The sequence below is a fragment of the Augochlora pura genome, chromosome 10 (genome assembly GCF_028453695.1).
Source record: "Augochlora pura isolate Apur16 chromosome 10, APUR_v2.2.1, whole genome shotgun sequence".
Lineage (NCBI taxonomy): Eukaryota > Metazoa > Arthropoda > Insecta > Hymenoptera > Halictidae > Augochlora > Augochlora pura.
In genome coordinates, this window is record NC_135781.1 from 34597821 (window position 1) to 34620424 (window position 22604).

The 22604-nt window shown below is 46.2% G+C and overlaps 4 protein-coding genes across 8 annotated transcripts; 2 read left to right on the forward strand and 2 right to left on the reverse strand.

Moving 5' to 3' along the window:
• Nucleotides 1-7: 7 nt before the first annotated feature.
• Sil1 (Sil1 nucleotide exchange factor) lies at nucleotides 8-2770 on the reverse strand. Of its 2 annotated transcripts, XM_078193728.1 has the most exons (5): nucleotides 2432-2536; nucleotides 2141-2239; nucleotides 1767-2056; nucleotides 1442-1701; nucleotides 8-1225 (listed from the first exon to the last, which is right to left on the reverse strand). In XM_078193728.1, the coding sequence occupies exons 3-5, from the start codon at nucleotides 1986-1988 to the stop codon at nucleotides 478-480; spliced, it is 1230 nt and encodes a 409-aa protein (XP_078049854.1). In that variant the 5' UTR covers nucleotides 1989-2056; nucleotides 2141-2239; nucleotides 2432-2536; the 3' UTR covers nucleotides 8-477. The 2 variants fall into 2 exon arrangements, with proteins under 2 accessions (XP_078049854.1, XP_078049853.1); XM_078193727.1 differs by lacking the exon at nucleotides 2141-2239 and having other exon boundaries at nucleotides 2432-2770.
• Nucleotides 2771-3467: 697 nt separating this feature from the next.
• On the forward strand, nucleotides 3468-7852 carry LOC144476081 (nucleoplasmin-like protein). Of its 2 annotated transcripts, none has more exons than XM_078192668.1 (5): nucleotides 3468-3641; nucleotides 3894-4009; nucleotides 4789-5002; nucleotides 5392-5468; nucleotides 6338-7852. In XM_078192668.1, the coding sequence occupies exons 1-5, from the start codon at nucleotides 3620-3622 to the stop codon at nucleotides 6443-6445; spliced, it is 537 nt and encodes a 178-aa protein (XP_078048794.1). In that variant the 5' UTR covers nucleotides 3468-3619; the 3' UTR covers nucleotides 6446-7852. The 2 variants fall into 2 exon arrangements, with proteins under 2 accessions (XP_078048794.1, XP_078048795.1); XM_078192669.1 differs by lacking the exon at nucleotides 6338-7852 and adding an exon at nucleotides 5774-6096.
• A 655-nt stretch (nucleotides 7853-8507) lies between these two features.
• Nucleotides 8508-10172, forward strand: LOC144476080 (uncharacterized). Its single transcript, XM_078192666.1, is given in 4 exon segments — nucleotides 8508-8668; nucleotides 8734-8888; nucleotides 8890-9343; nucleotides 9422-10172. Coding segments are annotated over 4 exon segments (930 nt in total). The 5' UTR covers nucleotides 8508-8554; the 3' UTR covers nucleotides 9629-10172.
• A 650-nt stretch (nucleotides 10173-10822) lies between these two features.
• LOC144476030 (uncharacterized) lies at nucleotides 10823-20905 on the reverse strand. 3 transcript variants are annotated; one of them, XM_078192555.1, is made up of 11 exons: nucleotides 20788-20905; nucleotides 20224-20640; nucleotides 19712-20130; nucleotides 19335-19633; nucleotides 19027-19092; nucleotides 16991-17198; nucleotides 16610-16861; nucleotides 15856-16058; nucleotides 15669-15760; nucleotides 14853-15045; nucleotides 10823-14766 (listed from the first exon to the last, which is right to left on the reverse strand). In XM_078192555.1, exons 2-11 carry the CDS (start codon nucleotides 20293-20295, stop codon nucleotides 14441-14443), a joined length of 2130 nt encoding a protein of 709 aa, XP_078048681.1. In that variant the 5' UTR covers nucleotides 20296-20640; nucleotides 20788-20905; the 3' UTR covers nucleotides 10823-14440. The 3 variants fall into 3 exon arrangements, with proteins under 3 accessions (XP_078048681.1, XP_078048680.1, XP_078048679.1); XM_078192554.1 differs by lacking the exon at nucleotides 20788-20905 and having other exon boundaries at nucleotides 19712-20149; nucleotides 20224-20339; XM_078192553.1 differs by lacking the exons at nucleotides 19027-19092; nucleotides 20788-20905 and having other exon boundaries at nucleotides 20224-20433.
• Between the last annotated feature and the right edge of the window lie 1699 nt (nucleotides 20906-22604).

Consider the following 22604-nt stretch of genomic DNA (forward strand, 5'->3'; position numbering starts at 1 on the left):
AGGAAAATCAAAATTATGAACAGTACAAAATAATTTATTAAAGAATCACGTTCCAGAACACAAGCAACGCAACGATTGTTCAGTGTTATTACAGACTGTTACACACGCACGTCTTACACGCTACCTGTGTACAGAAATTATACTTATGACCATATACATACATTCACTTTATAATACATTTTGCACGCATTCATTACGAAGGACAATCACATTTTTCAGACAACCTATTTACGAATGACTATGTATCGTTTCCGTCAAAATAATGACTTTATAACAATTCTATAATTATCAAAAAGATAACATTAAGAAATGCAAGGTCGGTAACAACTTTCCTGTCACATTAACAATGGATTCACCAATGGATGAATCCACGTAAGGAATCCATGATTTTTCTTATGCATAAAACTCTTTGTACAAATACAATCTCACGATAGAAATTAAAATACTGGAGCTACTTTCTCGCCATTCAATTGTTCCTCATAACTCGTCATGAGGAATTTTGGTTTCAAGTTTTTCGAATATCTGGATAAAACCTTGCATAAATTTGTTCTTCCAATCTTCTTCCAACGAAGGATCAATTTTCATATAGAAGTTCATTAAATCTTGTACCACCCGAAGCATCGACTGCATATTGCTTTCGAAATGGTGTTTGCAAATTGGAGCAATGACGATCATACTATCGGCTATTGTGTCCAGAAATTCCTCGTTGTTCATTATAAATTGGTTATTCATTTCATCTTTTAAACTCTTTACCATTAAGTTGCTTAAATGTTTACAGTATTCATATGTTAATAATTTTTGTTCTAATTCTACCATTGCATACGCGTTTATTTTCATTTGTGACTGTTCATTGTCAGTAATATCTTGTAGATCTTGCCTTTCGATAATTAAATCATTGACAAGTTTCATAACTTTCATTTGTATTTGTAACTGATCATTCATTAAAATTTTACCAAATATTTCTAATCCACCGTGATTGATCCAAACTTTCTGAGCTGCTGGAAATTGTCTGATTAAGGCACTCAGAGCATAGAGACACCTGCTCTTCACTTCCGTTTGAGTGTTTGTAGACAATATGTGCAAAAGCTTTTGAACCATATCGTTTTCCAATGCTTTCAACTGGACTTTAGGATTAGACTGTACCGCAGCGCCCAAAAGCCGCAGTGCTTCAGCTTTAATTTCATTATTTGTTCCATTGAGACACGGAGATATTATCTTAGCCATGCTGAAATTTGAAAAAAATTGAAACATTAATTACACAATATTACTGTTCAACACATTGTGAATCGTTTTTTGCGTTTCGATAACCAATTCTTACCGATTCTAAATCGATTCGTATAGATTTTGATGCATATTTCTTTAATATGTTATAGAGATTTAAACTGTATCAAAACGCAAAATTTCTTGTGCGACTTGACATGAAAATTATATTGATAGTCACCCTTGCATATCTGCAAAAACTTTAGCATTATCAATATGATGAAGTAAATATTCTAAATTATAAAGAATATCCAAAACTTCTTCAATCTCTGTAGGCATTAATGTCCCTGTAGTGACTGCATTTTTATATGGTTGAAACTTTTGGAAGTATGTGTTTAATAATTCCGAGTTAGTTGTAATATTGATGTCTAAAGCTTTTAGTTCCTTTTTCAAAGTTTCATAGTCCCGAAACTTTTGCTTCACCTTCTTAGCATGCTCATTCTAAAAGTATTTGTTAATCAAATATATTGTATATAACTGTATGTACAAGAATGAAGAATAGTTACATTTAATTCTGGGGGTGTTTCTGCTTCATCTTGCTTAATTTTCTTCAATCTAGCTTTTAGTTCTTCTAAAGAATACTCGAACAAATTCGATTTTTCTGAAAATACCGGAGGCTCCTCTTCTTCTGGTATTGCTTTCTCAGGATGCAGTGTCAAAGAATTGGAATTGGAATTGGAATTCAAATTTTCATTGGAGTCCTTCTCTTCTATTTCTTCGCTATCCATTAACTTAGCCTCTGTGACTCCAGTTTGTAAATTGTGTCGCACATGCAATCCTTTAGGAATTGGTGTACCTAGTAAAAAATAAAGCAAGATGCATCCAATACTGTAAACCGATGGAAGTCGCAGAAATCTATTGTAGATAAATTGACGAATACCTTTAATTCATATTCTATATACGTCACTGTTCTTTATAATTTACGATTTATCATGTTTTAATTTATTTCGTAAAGTTCGATCAACGCTCGTCTAAAAAACTTTTTATAAATTTTCCAATCAGTCTATTATTTTACATTTTCATAATAGAGCACAATAACAATGAATCTTCTTGACAAAAAGCGCGATACAAATTTGACTGACGTGGTCTTAGGAGAAGCATGACCAGTTGCGTAAAAAAGTAGTTCCAAAAGTACAAACTCATAAGAATTTACATTTCGTTATTTACTCACCTTTTTTCACGACTTGCCATTCCCGAGTAGGTACAAATATTGTTTCATTTTTTACATTATCACCGTAGATTACCGGCAATAAATACAAACAAAACAGAATAATTAAGAACCGCATTGTGACCAGTTCCTGTCTCGTGTATCGAGAGCCACCGTCTATCTCGGGACACACCAATGACTTTTATTCCCTAAAATTTGTTAAATATTTTATGAAATTGCGTCAGTCTTTTCGCAATGAACTCTCAACTTTTCTACAATGTTCTTTCATCACGCTTTCGCTCAGTTTAAGTTTTATTCACGTGTTGCGCCTGATATTTATGCAGTCGGTTTATCGATGCTTGTTTCATCATTTTACCACTAGGGCTTACGCAAACCAATCAGCGTTCAACACAACGTTGCCAAGTGCGTTGTTCAAATGTACCCTTCTATTAATCATTTGTTTAAATCATGATTAAATATCCAAACATTTAATAGCAACAATTTTCGTATGATCACATCTTTAAAATAACACGAATATTCAAACATATATTATCTAGTATTTTATAATCATGTATGTATATACAATTCCTTCTAGATAGTACCTAATGATACTGTATGTGAGTGTATGTACGGTTTCCTAAAAATCAAACGTTGTCAATTGAGAGTTTTTCGTTGAATATCTGACATCTGAAGTGCCAATTACCACAAATTTAAATGGGAATAAAATTTGCAACACCCTTCCGATGGTGAAACAATTTTTTAGAGTCGGCAGAATTTTTTTTAATATTCCATTGTCTTTGGTAATCTGATTAAACAGAACCCTAGAACGTATTTTAACATTAGCTGAGTTCCAAAGTTGCATTCTTCCGAATGGAATTCCAGTTATCGACGCATGCGCATTCAGGGTTGATTTTCGAAAAACGGCGGAGTTTCGTCTCTGACGTTCTGCGTGCCACCGGCTCGACGCCATTTTAAGCCTCGTCGACCAATCAGAATGTAGAACGCATTCTGGGCGCGCAAGGCTGAGTACGCGAAACGACGAAACTCATTCGCTACGCGTTCGTCTAACACGTGCGACCACTGTTCTTCGCGCAGTGACCGTTGTGCGCGCGGCGTCTTTGGCTTCTCCACTCTCGTTCGGCACGCACACTCCAAAGGGGTCTCTTCACACGTCCGCTTGACCGGGAATCCTTTAATATCAGACCGATCGTCATGGCAGAGGAATATCTCTACGGTAAATATTAGTAGCGGTGATATCGTGAACAACGCGGCAGGATTATTTTGCGTCGCTCGCGGATACTTTCGACGCTTTTGGCCGTTCGACGCGAGCGGTAACTGCCGTCGAGACGCCGGCTGCCTTTCGGCCATTGTGACCAGTCCCCATTGTCCCCGTTGGGAAACAGCCAGCGATATTTTCTTTAGCTAGGCCGCGACGGCAAGCATTCACTATATTCCGTGTGCGTACTTTTGTGATTTGTGTGTCCAGGAATCACTCTCGAAGGAGCCAACTCCAGCGAGGTATGGGACCCAGAGCACAAGAACGACGACGCAGACGGCACGAACCAACATTTCGGAGCCGATCAAAAGCTTATTATCAAAATGGTAAGTCGTGTGCATCGTTCAATCACAGCCCCCATGGAACAATCGAATTTTTATTGGGACGCTTTTACGTCAGCCGCGTGTGCATCGTTTCGTGTACTTTCTGGTACTTACTCTTCCGTTATGAGCGGCAGATACTCGTTAGCGTACACGATACAGTCGGCAATGGTTTCCTAACTCGATCCATGATGTAAATGATCGATCTAGTTCATTCTATCTGTTTTAGGTTTTTCGAAATTGAATACCATATATTTTCTCTGTCGTTCCTTTTAGCCGTATAAGATTATACTACGGGATATTCGGCGTCACGACTAGTCCGAATTTTTTACTGCGTTTTCATCTCCTCTGGCTAAGTTTGCGCGCGAATTTTTAACCATAATCGTAGCCTGTTCGCAAATTACACTTTGTTATAACCTCGTTTTCTTCGGTTTCACGAATTCGGTTAACCCCACTTTTCACACGAACGAATTTTCGAGAAGCGAGAATCACGAAGTCTGCATTTTTAACGTTCGACCAAGATGTTGGTCAAGAATGCGATAATTAATTTGTATTTGTGTAGGGAAATGATCGGTGGTTTCGTTTGACTATGAAAACGTTTGTAAACGCGTTTATATTATTATGCAGGGGGTATTGATAGATTGTCAGCAAGTCGTCTCGCGTTCGTTTACTTAAAAATACGAGTGTTTGCTTTTTAAGATAGAAATACCGTTAAATAAAGGTTATTTAATCTTTTTAAGCAATTTTTGTAATGAAACAATTCAAAACCTTCTTCTTTTTTATAGGCTCTTTTAGGACCTGAGGCCAAAACTGGAGAGCTCAATGTGCTACAGGTGGAAGCAATGGGACTGAAAGGACCCATTAAAACACCAATTGCTCTACTGGAAATGGGAAAAACAGCACAGATTATTCTGGATCTCAGTTTTCCTGATCCCCCAGTCACATTCACTTTGGTTAAAGGCAGTGGTCCTGTACACATAGTAGGCCATAATCTTCTTGGTAAGAATATGGGCCAATGTTATATCAAACTATGATAAATAATAGAAATTATATACAATAGTTCCCATTATTTCAAGTCAATAGCAGGAATTCTTTGAATCCATTTCAAATGAGTGGTTTGTTTAAATTAAGTACTTATTGTATTGTAGTTCTCAGATCTCTGGAAGGGCGATAATTCTAATTGGACGCCTTTGTTGTAATTCATGATGTTGGCATCTACAACTAGAAACAATAAAGCATATATGTGGGAGGGAAATAGCAAGTTTTTAACATAATGATACTCATATTTAAAAATTAGGAACTTGTAATGCAGTTGCCCCAATATTTGTTTCAATACACTGAGAAATGTTGGGACTAAATGCTAAATAATGGTTTGTTTCATTTTTTAGGTACACATATGGAGGAGTTTGACGATATGGATGATGAGATGGAGGAGGAGAACATAGACGATGACGATGATGATAAGGTACATTATTCAATCTCTAATTATTCAAAATAGATTAACCAAAGAATATTACATATGATAAAATATTTTCCAAAAAAGTTAACTAACATTAAGAAGATTGTATTCATAACTGACATTCTAAACAAGCCGAAAAGAGGTCGTGAGATCCGAGATAAATATGCAGAATATTTTCAATGAGAATTTTATCCGAATCAATATAGAACCTGTAAACTATTGCAGTTTATAGCGTTTACCATATTTTAATTGTGTATGTTGTTGGAAGCAATAGTATATCGTTTTCTACATACTAGGAATACGAATTTCAGGCGCAACAAAAGAAAAGAAAGCATTCTGCAGAGGGTAAAAAAAATGGCACCAAGCGTGCCAGGATGGATGAAGCTGTAGACAAATAGAATGCTAATGTTAAAATGCTGCTATACAAATATCCTCCAAAAAAAAAAATGAAATTTATCAAGAATCTTTTAAAGTGACGTTACTTTAATATTACGATTCGCGGGCGGGAGGGCTCTGAAGATTGTCTAAGGAATAAAAAAGAGTCGTGGATGATATACTTTCTGCGTTTGTGTTCTCATTCCATGTGTGTCTGTTTTATTTCCTTTTTGCATAATAAAACATCCCATTTTTTAAACACTTGCTTTTATTCTTTATTCATCTCTTGGTACCTCATATTTTCCATTCTTACGTTTAAATAATTTGACATGAACGAAAAACGAGAGTACTATAGGATGTCAGTAATACAATCTTTTATTTTTAACAATTAAAAAATCTTCAGCATTTACGAATCGCATTTTTATCACTAACATTTTTATGCTTCGCAAACAGTTAGTTTCATACAAAGCTATATTCTCTTTCTGATTTTAATACATTAGGAGCCTGAAGATGACGAAGACGATGAAGATGAACCTAAAAAGAAGAATGCCAAATTAACAACTGCTGCCAAATACAAAAACCAAGCTAATAAGAACAAGAAAAAATAAGCCGCGAGCCTTAATATTATGGAAATACAACAAACTTTTAAGTTAGGCTAATAAGCGTAAGTCCATCATTATCATCCGCATTAATGCGAATCTAGTATCGTTTCATCAGATTTATCAGACGACAAACATTGCCTTCCACGTTTTTGCGACACAACTGGACCAACAATGTAATTAGTATGATGCTTATCAAAACTTTGGCGGAATAATATCAGGTTTTTAATCGTTCACGGACAGTACATTTTATTGAATAGTATATAGGCTTTATCAAGGGACTTGAACAAAAGAAACTGCAGTCACCATTCTATTGACAATATTCGCAAGAATCGTGCTGTCAGACGTCTCTCTGAACGCCTTAGGGGAATGTCCCTTAAAACGCATTACACGAGTTTTATGAGACATTAAAAGAATGTCAATCAAAAATTATTTTCTTGACTAAATTGCACAAAGTTGAAAGTTCGAAGGGCATTCCTCTGAGCGTTAACCGCGCACAGTAACTTGTTCCATCTTGTAACTAGATTGATCAGAAAGAGATATAAACCGTCGTGTGACGCGATCAAAAATTTGTTGGTACTACCAAATAACTCAGATTGAAAAATTTACTTGGAAGAACTGTAGAACCACTGAAGACTATGCAGTATTTATAAGTAATTTTTCCATCGCGTTGCACGGAAGTAGTAGCAATTGTTTGATCACGTTTTAAAAAGGTCTTACGGTACTTCAAAGGAAGAGAAGATCTGAAGAACGCGGGATTTAAGTTTCCATGTTAAAAATTAAAGGAACATTTGGCCCAGTTGTTGTTAATCAAGTTTGTGGAAAGCATGAACCGGAAGTACAGCGAGGTGTAATCATACTTCTTTTTCGATTTTTTTTCCGACACCATGTTCACACAGCGAAGCACTTCCAGTGATAACGCGGAGGTACCCTATTTCTAATGTAGCCATGTAAACGCGATTCAGAGAAGGAATTAATAACTAACGCCCTCGACAAAACCAGAACAAAATGTAATATCCAGTTGCGAAGATAACGTTCCAGTGTAATTTATTATTTTCGTGTGTACAAGATGGGGGAGGGGAAGGGTAAATAGTCATGAAAGCCCTTGCACCAGTGTGTTATTGATGATCGTGAACGAGGGGTACAATGATAATAAGGTTTCAGAATTTCAATGAAAAGAACGAAACATATTTACGCGTCATGTCTCGACATTCATTCCATTTGATGAAAGATTACAGAAGAAGGGGTTACAGGTGTACTACACAATGTGATGCTCTTTACATCAGTGTTATATGCGATAAATGCATATGCAACGCGTGTGCAAACACACACACGCCCGTACGATTGATAAGTAGTCTGTACACCTATTTTGTACATATACGATACAATAAAAAATTTCACAACTTTTAATCAGTATTGCGACGTAATTCTTCTGTGGGCGTTCCTTTCATCGAACAGAGAGGTGCACGAATGCAATTGTGGCCCAGACTTTCTCGGGAAATTCACCGTCGAGTCCGATTTTCGAGACTTAATGTTTTCATAGTTCACGTAGGCTAAACTAATCTAATTGTAAGAATTATGTCTGGAAATTTTTCTTGATATCTCCATCGATTACACATTTCATCAAGTTACTTAAATATTTTTTAACAAGAGAAAAATTTTTTCCTTTTCAAATATCGTTTATTCTTGTATCTTTCATCTTTTATGACATTACCAAAACATCGTTAGAAAAATTTCGTTTACGATTCTAATCGAATATTGTGTCTGTAAGGGGTGAAATTAATCGGAAATGATCGTTCGTCTCTATGCGATCCGAAGAAATCGCTCGTTCGCTCGGTTCTTGTAATAACGATTAAAAACATGGCGATGATTTTCAGATTGTAAAAAGTACATGCCCTATACTTTGTATTAAGGATCCTGAATCTGTCTGCGAATAAACACAACCTAACAAATTTGTAATTTTGATACATAAATCTTCTTTATAAATTAAGGTGAGCTATTAAACCCTGTTACTGGAATTACAAGCGCGTGACACCTTTACTTGATGCGTCTTGGAAACATTCGTAATGTTAATTCTCAGACTACTTGCCGTTAACATGTAATATTCGCTAATATGATATGCAGAATATCGGTTCTAAAGATAGTTTGTCTAACCGTGCAGAAGAAACGATTGCTTGTGTAAACGCTCAATGCCAAGTTAACAACGAAGAAGCATCGGATCTACGTCAGCAGGTACATAGGTGATGTCCCATTATCTTTTTAATTGAGCGTTGAAGCAGCCTGAACGTTTCTCTAAGGTATTAAATCTGCAAGAAACGGTCTCGTCTTTAGAGAATACTATACAACTGAAGGATGTACAGCTGCATAATTTGCGACGCGACAACGAACGACTATCGGCCGAGTTGAAGAAGCAGCAGAGATGCGTCAGGAACATCAAACGTAACAAGACTTGCAGCAGACCTCGATAAGCTTATTGTAACCCTTAAATCTACCGAATTAATTTTAGAGCAGTTGGCCGACGAAAGGCTCTTCTACCAAAGGGAGAAGGATTATTTCAATGACGAGTTGCAACGGCAGAAAATGAGGTCTGCCGGTGGGGCGACGGGGCTGTACAAACAGAGAACGGATCTTGAAGATGCACGGAAATCCTTGGAGGAGGAGAACAAGTCTCTTAGGGAGGAGTTGAGCGAGAAAGCGAAAACAACGTATAATTTGTGTATAAAGTTCCTGCGAATGAAATATGCGAAAGATTCGTTGAGGCAGAAATTAGATCAATTGTTGAAAGAGCACCTGCAAGTGATGTCAGACATGATGGAAAAGTTGGACGAAGGGCGGGGAGAATTGAACATCATTGTGTCGGACAAGTTTCAGGAGCCTTTGCCTTTGAATAAAGCTAAATTTCTGCAGGTGAATCGCTTTAAGCAATTTTGCTGATTCCGCGTAATTCTTTTATTTGAATTTTCTGATTATTCTGATATGTGTCAGGTGGTGCAAAGAAACGCTCGGTTGGTTCATGAAAACGCAACGCTAAGGATGCAGATAGAGCATCTTACGATGAATATAGAGGAACTGAAGAGTAGCATGCAGAAGCCTAAATTAATCAACGTAGATGCTAAAATTATTGCCAAATTAGCCGATCAAAATTCAGCAAAATGTGGCAAGAAGACAGCAAAATGGCCGCCGTCTCAGTAAATCTATTGCCGGCTTTCTCAGCTTTATGCCGCGATAAGAATTAATTTAATCTTTTTAAGGTTTTCGAATCGCCAGGACACCATTGATTCTTGCGGAGACGGTAAATTAGTATCACGAATACGATCAGTTCACGCGAGAAAACCCAAAGATACTGGACTCGTCGAAATTCAAATCGACGAAACTAAAAACATCCGGACGGAACGAATATGTAATGTTCCAGATATCGTTCAGTCGAAAGTTGAACCGAAATTGTCGTCGTCCTTTCATCAGACCGATTGTTCGAGCCGCTTGCGTGACGCCTCTACCAACACATAGTAGATTATATTAGCTCTTAAATTATTTTGTACAAATGTAAATGTTACAGACATCCTTTTGTACTTGATATTTTTATCGATGTAGAAGACGTATGTATCGACTATATGTAGAGATTACTACGCAGGTGTGCTATAAGAATAGACTTGGTATCCTATGTATGCTTGCGACCGAATTGCTTAGGTAAGTCTACATTATTTATGTGTCCCTTGCAATTTAGAAAATATATACATAATAGGTGTACCAAGTACAAAGTGGAAGATTTAATTTCTCAATAATCTATTTTCGTATTGTCTGTATTAGCGCAAGTATTTTGTGCCATTTCCTCGGTAAGGTATTATGTAAATATAAATTTATTTAATTGTGTAAATATATTTATTTTATTTTGCTAAAAGTAACGCCGTCATACCTAGCGGCGACACGCTGAAACTATTAGTCAATCTCGACTGCTGGTAATTCGTCAATCAGCTTGAGAGTTTTGCTACCGCGTATAGTGGCGCTAAATTTAAATTTTATAGATTTTGTATGGTGGCGTCACCTGTCGAAAAGCCAGAAATATCAACTGTCGATAATTTTGGCGAATAGTTTGAACATTTTGCCATTATAGAGTATACTCTTATAATGTAAATTCGGCGGGCTAAATAGAAAAGTTTTCAATGTTTCCCACCATCGTTCACCGATCTATCAATTTATTTTCAAACGTTGCGCGCCGACTTTTTGAATAATTCATGAGACTAATTCAGACTAAATAGTTCTAAAATCAGAACGGTGAGCCACCATGTCGTCGTATGTTGGTATGGAAAAAAAATTGTAAAAAATGCAGCAGCACTCGCGAAGCGTTCGCACGAATGAAAGACGCATATGACCAAGGAATCTCAAATGTCAGATTTTCCTCCAGATATATTGGACATACGTACAGATATAGAAATACAAATAGAAACGAATGAAGTGTCCGTAATATGTAGTTATCGTAACGGTGTGTTGGTCGGTGTCCTGGTCATTGTCATCGTTATATCGATGTCCTCTTGCGGCGTATATGTATAGACCGAGACCAGATCGAGCCGCAAAAACGAGCCTGCGATCGGCTGCATCCTCTTCGCCGGTCTCGATTCGGCGTTAAAACGAAACTCTCGTTTTTCTAGATGGTAACGATCAATATGCAGACAACGATGTACGACGCGCTAACAAGAACAGACAATAAAATTGGCGCGGTATTACGAGGATATAATACATGACGGCGCGCAGGTACAGGGATAATATGTACGTAATAACATCGATCGAAGAAATCGCCTAATCGATAGGCTGTGGTCCGCATTGTGGGCATCCGTCAGCTTATCTGGCCGCGTGAGTTGTACGTTGGACCTGTTGGTTCTAGCGCCAGGACCGGCGCGAGCGGTCCCTGGCATTAGAATAATGGTAGCGGAGCCTAGAGCTAAGGAGACATCCGTCGAATCGTGTACATTACCGCATGCACACCTTGCACCGGTGTGCGAATTAGCTCGTGTTCAGGCCGCATTGTCCTCGAAACTCGTTTCGTGTTTCTCCAGAGTGCAACGCGGACCCCGCTCTCCGTTCGGGCAATAATGTTCGGCTCCTTCGCAAAAATTGATTCGGCACACGAGCGCGCGCGGGCGCGCCCTACATCAATTCGATTCAATTCAATTCACAGCCGCCTAACACGTTCACGAAGGATTTTTCTCGAGAGTTTAAGAGTAGGTGGACGGATAATCGTCACCGAACATCTTGCCCGTCCCTATCGAACGGCACAATACATATTGTTTTCTCTAGAACGCTTTCTACCCTTCTTTTTCCGATTTCCTCGCAACCTTCGTTTACCTATTCGTATTCTTATTCGTTATCGGTTTGGTCCTTTCTATTAGATGGCTCTCTCGTTTTCGATTTTCTTTCAAAAAGAAAAACGCGAGCGTGTACCTGGGCGTGCGTTTAACGTCGCTGCTCTCGCTTACGGTTACGTACTCGTGGGAGTAGCAGAGGACAACAAGTTTCGTTCGAAACGTTCGGAGGGGGTTTCAGGGACAAAAACAGACGAAGTAATTCAGCTTACGTCTGTACACAGCGTACATACGCATTCACTCGTGCATCTCCAAAACAGAAGAAAGGAACAAAGAGGGAGAGAGAGAGAGAGCTGCGTGTGTGGCTGCGCGTTTTTTAGTCTCAGGGAGCACACGTTGAGGATGTGTCGCGGACACGTCTATCTCGAATTCGCGCCGGCGATTGCACGCATTCGAACTTTCGTATTGCCAAATACAAACGCTTCTTTGCAAGTTTATCCCGGTCTCGTACCGTATCGGATACCATAAGTGTAGTAGAATCGAACGTGCTACGAGTCATGCCAAGCGAATATTCGTAAAACTCTTCACCGAAATTTCCGAATGCGATCGTGATTCTCATCCTAGACGGTTGTAATCCTTATCGGCTAGTCGAGGCGAGGCTCGAGTTTGTTAAGTAAGAGTCTCGCAAGTTTGCGTACTACGGGATTCCTCTACCTCGGGCATGGGCGACAATCGTTCTTTGGCCCCGGAATAATGTCAGAGTGCTCTCGGGCACAGCTCTTCGATCGAACTATGCCCCGAGTGGGCGTGGTTTCGTCGCATCCACGTCTCGAAGGGGTGTGGCATCGTTGCTTCCACCACAGAAACGATTCGCACCCATGCCCGTAACGCGAAGAGTTCTTTGCTACGTATTTAACGAAACAGGAAGACGGAGCTAGAGAGAGAGAGAGAGAGAGAGAGAGAGAGAGAGAGAGAGAGAGAGGCAGAAAAGAGAGAGAGAGAACGAACGAGAGATAGATCAAAGTGCTTGAAAGATCGAGTAGCTGAAATCGTTGACGACCGTTGTACAATTCGGACCAGTCCTCTGGAATGGGCCGTTATGTGCAGAAATTACATGCGTATGTTGTGCGTGCTAAAAATTTCGCACAGGAACGGTGAACTCTGATAGAATCGCGACAAATTTGAATGGAAGCTACGTCATCGTACTGTGCCTTGTTCGGAAAAAGTTTGCTGAGAAAATATAGGACCCATCCCCACCAAGCTACCCATTCAAACGTTCAAATAGGGTAAATGCGTATCCCTTATGGACAAACCCCTTCCTATTAACCCCAAGTGCACGCGATGCGGCGACGTCGAAGGCTGCGCCACCCGACTACCATCGATAGTGTCATAAAAGAGAGAGAGAGAGAGAGAGAGAGAGAGAGAGAGAGAGAGAGAGAGAAAGGCTATGAGCGTGCGGACTTCTTTCGAGCAAGGCACAGCGTGTTCTACGCGACGGAGAAATTTTCGTGCGCGCTAGAGCGCCTCTCGGTTCGAAACTATCGGACGAGCAGAAATAGGAAACCGAGATGCGTACTCCTGCGCGAGTTTCTAATTCGCAAATTCACATTTCCAAACTACCGAATATACTCGCTACATTTTGTTAAAACGTGCAGCGATAGATGAGCGGTAATTGAAACAGTTACTTTTACCTACAGAAACATTCCTATGTCTTGGAGGAGCGCGGATCGTTCAGGTTCGATTTACTCGTGTCGCGTTTACATTGGCACGATCGGACAGTAAACGACATCGAACAATCGAGAAAGGAGGAAGAGCACGATCGGGGAAGTGAAACAGCAATGGAAAGCGCTACGACCGTTGTTTTTTTTTATCGTCGAAGTTGCTCTTGCTACGATATAGTAAGGTCGGAAAGCATCTGACGGCACGATCGAGCGTCGAGGGAGGTCCGACTGCGTCAAACGCAGCCACCTTTGCGCGAAATACGCGTTTCCCTCGTTCGGAAGCAGGACGCGAGTCCCGGTTTGCGAATGGTACCAATGAAAAACGCAATCTTCCTGTGTGTTCTCGCATGTAAACGTGGCCGCGTGCGTGCGTACGTGCGTGCGTAAGACGATGATCATGCGTGAGCAAGTGCTTTTTGCTGGCGTGCAGAAGAAGTGCGCGAATGCGTGCGGGCGTGCGTGTTCTGCTTGCGTATGTATTTCGGTGCATTCATGCGAGTACTTGGAGGTACATGCAAGAGCGTGTCGTTTGTACATACGAGCGTCAAATATACAAGTGTAAAACCGGTCGATCACATCGATCCGAGTATCCTGTCAATAGCAACGGCGTCCGTCAACGATGACCGGACGAGTCGTATAAAGTAGTAGTCGTGAAAAACACGTTTGCACCTGTGTACAACAGACTTGTTTAGTTTACGGCGCCCTATCGTCGCTTCGATCTTACGGCGTTCGTTTCCCCGTGTTCGAGTATTGCGATTATTTCGATAACGAGCTCGTCGCGCGCGTTCTCCTCCTCGTTACTTGTTGGCACCGACGCGTGTCAAAATCAGGAAGTTCGTCGTCGGCAGGAACGCGACGCAAAAGAACGACTACCGGAGGAGAAACGGGCAGACGACGATGGATTGGATTGGTTTGGATTCGTGAGAACCGAGAACAAAGTCCCCAAGGCCATGCGTGGACCTTGTTCGCAGGATTCCGTAGGGAAGTTAGAGAACGTGCAAGTTCTCGCAGCTCTTGGACTTGCTGTCCCTCGCCCAAACTTTGCCCAGCAAGTTTCGCACCTTCAGACTCGTGCTCGTGCGACTGCCCCGATACTTTTTCGGAGAGTTGTTTTCGGAGCACGAACCCAGCGGCGATTTGCTGCGGTTCTTCCTGGACCTTTTCCGAAACAGGTCTCTCGCTCTTTCCGGATTCTCGAGCTTCAGCCGAATCTGCGTTAGCAGACCGACGAGCAGCTCGTCGACGTTGTGGTTGATCATTACGGACGTCTCGATGAACTTGCAGTCGTAAGACGTGGCCATCGACTTCCCTTCTGGAAACGGGACAACGACGGATCATTGGCTCCGACGGAAACGCAAAGTCGGGAATTTATCGAGAACTTGCGAAAAGGGGACTCACCCGCAGTCGAGACCAATCGACTACGCTCGAGATCGACTTTGTTGCCGACGAGGATCACTGCTCTCGCGGAGACGTGGTCGCTGCGCCAGAGGGTTTGCAGAACCGCTTCGGCAACTCGCACCGAAGTCCGATCCGTCGTCGAGTAGACGACGCAGTACGCGTGTGGCTCGTACGTCGCGATGCAAGTTTCCGGCTGCAAACATAAACGCGTCCAAGTTGCAGTAATGTCCGACGACCATCACTTATCCACGCGCATACTAAATTTCGTCGACTAAGAGGCGAATTAATCGTTCGCATTTTGGCTATTCTTATCTCTGGGCTCGTTTCGGTCCAACTCGCGGAGTCGTTGTCGCAGCCTAACCAGCGTGCAACCGCGCGCAAGGCTGTGCGACTATAGCGATCCTATATCGAACCCAGGCCAGGCACCAGAGCTTGATCGATCATCGGTCCCCGTCAACAATTAACACGGTCGACCGGTCTCGTTACGGCTCGACGCTCGTCAATCGTTCCTTGCAATGGTTCGCCGAGCTGGACTAACGCGCTCTCGCTCATCGACGCGATGCGCCCTCGACACCGCTTTGCTCGCTTTTTAGACGTGTTATACCTTAACTCCAAATTATTATCGATTAACAAATGATATTTATCGAAGCGATGGGTAGAGCAGGATTTGCGTGCGATCGGTGCGGAACGATTCGATGGTCGGTCGTTTGAACGGTTTCGAAATGAGATCGGAGAGATGGTGATCGGTCAGTAGGCTGCGAGTTGGTGCACCCTGTCGTTCGATCGGCCATACACCGTCGCGACGCGACCACTTACCGTCATCTCGGCACTAGTATGATCGATGAAAGTCAGCTCGGACTCCTCCCCGGCCAGGAGCACGCTCACCGTCTTCTCCCCGGACTCGTCGTCTGCCGAAAACGGAAACGGAAAGATGGATCAAAACTCGAGTTCTCTGAATCGGAGGAGATGGGCGTTCTCCATCGCCCCGCTACTAACTACTCACCGATCGAGGTGTCGTAAGCGTGAAGGTATTCGGAGGTCATGAACTGCGAGACCAGCGAACTCTTGCCGACGGCCGGAGCCCCCAGCATCAGAACATGGTACGGCGTTGGTCCCTGCGACGCGCTGCTCTCCCTCGAGCTGGCCAGCGATCCCGCAGCCGAGTTCCTCGCCGAGCCAGGGTACGAAGCGGTCAGGTGTTCCGTGCTGCACCGCCGTTGGTGGCCACGCCGAAAGAGAGCGACAAAAGGACGGAAGAAAAAAAGAAAGAAACAAGCATGTAATAAAAGATGCCGGGGTTCGGCAGGTAGTTTCACGAGCTCTCGCGGAAGCTTTTGAACTTCTCTTATCGCAGAGCTTTGCTTTTCCTTGCTCGCCGGCGTTTCAGAGAATTCGTTTCGGTCTGGACGGGGATCGACGGATCGAGAGGGCAGCGTCGTCGCCGGGTCCCCTTCGATGTCGACGCGACGACGTCGAATTTCGATCCCGCTCTAAAGCCCAACACGTGCGTCTACGTCGTCTATATAGACTGTCGAAGCGTACGTAAACTCACGCGTTCGATATAAAGTGGGACCGCGTGGCTCCGCACAGAGGCTTCCATCGTCGTCCTTCTATACCTCGGTCCCGAATTTCGATCGTCGCCTCCGATCCGCGCGTCTAACCGGTGCGCCCTACCGTTCTCAACCACGCTGAAGGAGCACGCTACGGTGGGGTCGGTGGGTGTGTTGGTCGGTTGGGGGGACTGAGGAAAGTCTCACCTCGAGTTGCTCGAAGCGACGCTATTGTTGGACCGGGATGTCCGACTCTTGAGGGAGTCGCCTTTGTTTACCACCCCTTTGGCCGTGATACTGAAATGTCTCTGCCTGTAGTACTCCTCTTCGACTCCCGTGTTCGGCATGCTGGCGACCCTCGATCTCTGTTGCGGAAGACACAAGTAATTTGGCCGGCCCGAGGAACGGCTGCCAGGCGTTTTCACCGACTGCGACCTGCTGTGGTGCGGGCTGCCGTATCTGCGACAAAAGGGGAAGACGCGCGACATCGTTATCGGGGGAGTCTTGGACGGGTTGGACCGGTGGTAACGCGAGCGAGTCTCGAAGCCTTTCTCAGTGGCCAACGGTCGAATCGTTGGCAAAACGTACCTCATCTCGAAGTCGTGTATCTCCTGTAACGTCAGCGTGTTCGCAACGTCCAGCAGCTGCCTCATGTTCTCCTCGCGGCGCCTAACGTCCACTTCCGGGTGCAAGAGGATGGTCGCCGCTCCGGTGGATCCGTCCAAGGACAGCGACGGCTGCTGCACCACGATCGTAGCCGCTTGCGTGGTTCTCTTGGTGCCGGCCGCGTTGCCCCCTTTTCGGCATTAGAAAAGCAAAGATCCGTTACCTCGGTCCATCCCAAACGGTCCCTGTCGTACGCTGCGAGTTACCAAAAGACCTCCGAGCACCGGACATCGCGAGCATTCTCTCCTGTCTTTAATCGACCTTATCCGTCTCGTCAACGAACCCCGAACCAGACTCTACCGCGTCCACCCTGCGTCCCCTTTGCGTGCCCTGCCCTTTGCTAGTTCGTCCATCCCCGTCTCGATCGATCGATCGATCGCTCGCGAAAGTTCGACGGTTCACCTTCGACGGCCCAGTCGTCCCCTCGACCACCGCCACACCACTCTCTTCTTCGCCGCCTCCTTCCTCTCCGATCCTCATCTTCCTCGTCCACCTCTCGTTCGTCTTCTTCGTCTTCGTCTTCGCCTCTGTCGCCAGCGTTTTCCAGTCTATATATAGCTCGATTAATCGCGTCTACTCTGTACTCTGGCCGGATCGACTCCCAAAGAGACTGCAGAGAGCGAGATCGCGGGATCGTAAGCAGAATTTTCTGGGTGCGCTCGACCGGAGAACGTACGATGCCGGGGGGAGAGTCTTTCTCGCAAGGTGCCAAGCTTGTCGGGTACATACGCGTGTGCGTTTTCTTTTTTTTCCATACAGAATTGCCGCTCAACGGTGGTGTTTAGCGAATAGAAGACGAATACGGTCTAGAGAATTTCAAGCGGAAAAACGTTTCGATTGGCCGTGGTGCGTGTTTCGCATTTATCTTTTGTCTGTTTCTTTTGTTAGTTCGACTCGTTGCTCGCGTTGCGTGCTCGTCTCTCTATGGTCCTCGGTGAACTACGAGACGAGAAGAACGATGGAGAGAGAACAACTGGAAGAACGACACGAGAGGACAGAGGACACACGGGGGGGGGAGACGATGCGACAGGGGATCGATCGGTCCGCAACGCGCAATCAACGATCGTGCTCCGAACGGAGCGCGGCGGCAATTCGGTGGAAACTGCTAAGGCAAACGAAGCGCTATCAAACTACTGTTTAACATCGACTAACGGCGACAATCGGTAGAAAACATGCGCTGCTCGGGACTGAAACGCATCGACTCGAACAAACAGTTTCCGACGGAATAGAGAGTTACGCTTTTTCGTACAATTTCGAGATATCGAGTGGCCTGTGGCAAGTAACGGCTCTCCTCTCCTCTCCTCTCCTACAACTCTCCCCTCTCTCTGTCTCGATCCATCGAACACGCTTTCCGCAGGTTTGCGCGAGCGTTCGTTGGACCGGGCGATGTTTCTTCTCGAATGGTCCACCGCGTAATCGGGCAAAGTTATAGACGGCAACGGTTCCGGCGCGATCGAGGAGAGAGAACCGTGCGGTTAACCGGAAGAGTAAGCACAGAACGTAAACAGGAAGGAAGAACGAGAATCCGAAGGGACGGAGAGAGGTGCGAGATGAGCTCAAAAGAAAACGATAATCATTGGTGGCAATCGACACACGACACACGGACACGCGACACGCGACGCGAGAGTGTATCGAGCAGATGCAAACAGGTGTATAGTAAGGCATGGAGCAGAGACGACTGTCACGAATCGTCGAGTGTGTCCCGTCCGCGACTCGTCTACACACAAGATCGCTACGAGAGAGAGAGAGAGAGGGAGAGAGAGAGAGGGAGAGAGAGAGGGGGGGGAAGAGAGAGAGATAGAGAGAGAGAGAGCGAAGGGCCGCTCGAATAGAGGATTGCGGCAGGAGAATCGGCCCGCTGATAGTAGGCGGGTCGTCTTCTCTCTTTCCTTCTCTGTCTTTCTCCTCGATCACGGTAGGAATCTCGAAGCACAACTCGAGCACAACCAACAGTATACCTATTGCGCAAAACGGGAAAAAGAGCCTGACCCATGAATGAATGGTCGAAACGAGGGGATGAGATTCTGAAAGAAAACAACAACAATTGATTTTCTTAACGAGAACAAACGTTGTGCACGGGCTTTCGAATCGTTCTCTACGTCGCCCGCTACATCGCCCGCTACATCACCGGCCCCGGCTGTTTCGCATTTCTACCTCGCGGTCATAACGCGGAGTCGCAACTATGCACGCGCCCTCGCCAAAGCACCGGTACACACGCGACGCGGGACAGTTACCGCGCGCGGATCTCGCGAGCGGCCCCACTCACCGGCGCCTCCTCTTCCGCGGATCTTGCTGCCGGCCGTTCTGCCGGGACCCTCCGACGACGGTCTGTCGTTGCCGCTGGCGCAAGCGCCGACCAGCGAAATGTCCAACGGGTTCGTGGTCACGTTCACGCTCGGCTTCCTTTGGCCGTGTTTGCTGTCGCCGAACGAGTTGGTGTTCCGCCGCGAGTAGGATCGATCGGCCGGCCCGATGTCCTCGCGAGCCTTGCCGACGATCAGGGTCAGCATCGGATTGTAGTCGAGGTCTGGCTGGCCCGCATCCACCGAGCCTCTGACCGGGGTGCTGGAAGGATAAATGGTCGAATGAATGGCGAGAAACGGAAGAGATAGTTGGCGGAAGCGGGATAAATCGGAGACAAACCTGAAAAAGTCGGTCGCGCGTAGATCGGGCAGGGGAGGGGTGCGGCCGGAGGAAGGCAGCCTGGGCACGGCGTTCTCGAGATTGTTGGTGGCGGCGAGCATGGCCGCTGCGATCGGCGGGCCGTCGACGTCCTCGAGGAGGTTCGAGGTGCTCGAGACTCGGACCTCGAGGCGGGCAGTGATCTCGGATCGCGCGGCACCGACCACGGAGGCGCACACCTGGCCCGTGCTCGAGGCGATCCGATCCACCTGGGAATAGTCGTCGCTCGGCAAGAACGGCGGCGGCGGTGGCGGTGGCGGTGGTGGCGGAGCCGGCTCGGGCGTTGGGGCCGCCGGCAGAGGAGCGGGCGGCGACATCTCCGAGGGGATGTCTATCAGATCGAAACTATCGTCCGGCTGTTCTCCGTCCGTGGTGGTCACCTGCGATCAGTTTGTCTCTCTGGAGCAAAGCGTCGGTGCCGACCTTACCGTCGCCGGACATCTACCCCGCGCGACCCTCTGACCCTCTCTTACCATCGTGAGCATGGTGTTGGCGCTGTCGGTGCTGGTGTTGATCGTTGTCTCGGAGGCGGTGCTCGATCCCATGACAACGACCTTGGGCACGCTGCAGCTGCTGCGGCTGCCGCCGGTGGACTTGAAGTGCAGTCTTCGCAGCGCGGATGTCGCGTGAGACAACAAATCGGTATCGCGGATATTTTCGGCTCCATTGTGCCGATGCGAAGAGCCGCCTGCACGCGACGCCTGTGACTGCGACTGCGACTGCGACTCGGATGACTCCGTTTCCGCCGACGCCGCCGCCGCCGCCGCTGCCGCTGCCACTGCCACCGACGCCGACGCCGAATCGGTCCCGTTGCTGCGCGAACCGCCGCCGTTCCCGTTCCCGTTCCCGCTGCCGTTTCGTCCATTCGCCCCGCGGCCGTCCAAGCAGCCCTGTTTCGGGGAACCAGAAAACACACATGCAGAGCAACGCCGTCGCCTCGAGAGAGAGAGAGAGAGAGAGAGAGAGAGAGAGAGAGAGAGAGATCGACTCTCCCTCGCTCGGTACGATTGATTCTAGGTCACTCGTCGCATACTCACGTGGTTCTTGTGTTCCGGGGTGGAGGACGAGTTCTGTGCGTTTGGCAGAGAACCCCCCGTGGGGGTGCAATGCCGCAATCGCGCCAGGGCCGTACGAAGCCCCTCCGTCACGAGGCTCTTTTAGTCCGACTCCTTCGTGGCTCCTCGCGACTCCTCGCGCCTCGCCCAACCTCCTCGAGTTCTCCGAGTTCTCAGAGTCCTCTGATACCCGGCCGATCGGCCTTCCCGGTCGACCCCTCCTCCGACCGACTCGCGCTTTCCTCGATCCTCCTCCTCCTCCTCTGACTGGCGTCGCTTTCCTCCGCTCGGTATCTTGTCCCGTTCTGCTGACAAATTTCAACGACGACCCCTCTCTCTCTCTCAACTGTCCCTCTACGTCCTTTGACTTCCAAGTGTCGCAACCCCGACGGTGACTGACATTTGGACCCCACACACACAGTCGGACGGGGGACGGTCTTCTAGCCGAGTTGCGCGTTAATCGCTGTGCGTAGTTCACTGATCCGTCCTGTCTCGAACTTTGACCCTCGCGTCGTACTCTTCATCCCGTTTCGCTCCAACTCGTCGTTCGTCCCACTCTTCCTTTTTCTCTCCCTCCCTCCCTCTCTCGGTCACCGAAGGTTTTCGCATTCGAACGGAGACGAGCAGCTCTCGCGGACACGCTCGATCGTCGATGCTGCGTCTACAATTGCGAAACATGGTCGCGGGATTAGGAATCAGTTGTCGAATCGAATCAACTCGATATCTCGGTCAACGAATCAATCGACCGGGACATACGCGGGGCATCCGCCGTCGCCGTCGCCGTCGCCGCCGCCGCGGGAAACCGGAATGCGATTCGCGGAAGCGTGAAAATTCTGCGGAGGCCCCGATCATTGATCAAACGGGAAGAGCGCGGCTCTCCCGATCGAATTGCCTAGAAATATCCTTCCTGTTTGCCGATACGAGAGACCGTATATATCGCGTTCACGCCGATCGATAATTTCACGCTCGTTGCTAAACGATCAAACGACCGTGCAAACGGAATCTAGGTAGAAAGGTCGGCTCGGCCAAAATACTGGTCTGGGTCAGCGACGATAACCGGCTAGCTAGCTAGCTAGCTAGAGTGGCGACCGATGGATAGTTCGCGATAGCCTGCCAACGACGATTCTCCTCCGATCGCGATCGAACCGTCGTCGAGCCGCTCGCAAGATTTCGCGACCGTTCCATTTTTCACCGAAATCAAAGACTTTTTTTTCTTTTTTTTTTTCTTGGAATCGGACGCGATTCGCGAACCGATCCAGCGAGCATTTGTTTAGCTATCGGTTGGCTCTCTAAAACGTCAACAAAGCGGCCGCGTAGGAGTGGCACAAAAGGCAACGCGGTGGCATTGTCCGCAGGGTGGCCAAAGTAATTGCCGAACGTACAAGCAGGGATCGAATCGACGTCGAGTGAACGCTAATTGGAGACACTCGTCGAAACAAATCTACTTGCGGGCCGACAGAAACGGTCAGCGAGAGGAACACGGATCCCCGGTGGCCAGGAGCCGATCGCCGTTTCTCCAAACGACGATCCGTTTGTTTTGCCGTGGATGCGGGTGGACGACTGCTGGGTGGGTAATTGTTTGGGGTCGCGATTAAGCGTGTTGCGTAAAGCGAATGGTGACCTCCCGGTGGCGTGAGACGCGAGCGAAAGATACGGAGCCGCGCTCGGTGCATTAATGAAAACGGTCTCGAGAAAAACCGGGCGATTCTTCGCGGCATGGAAGCGAACAGGTAACTCGATTAGCGGGCAAACTTTCGGGTACATTGGCAGCACGGGATTGTGCAGCGTGAGGTGTGCGG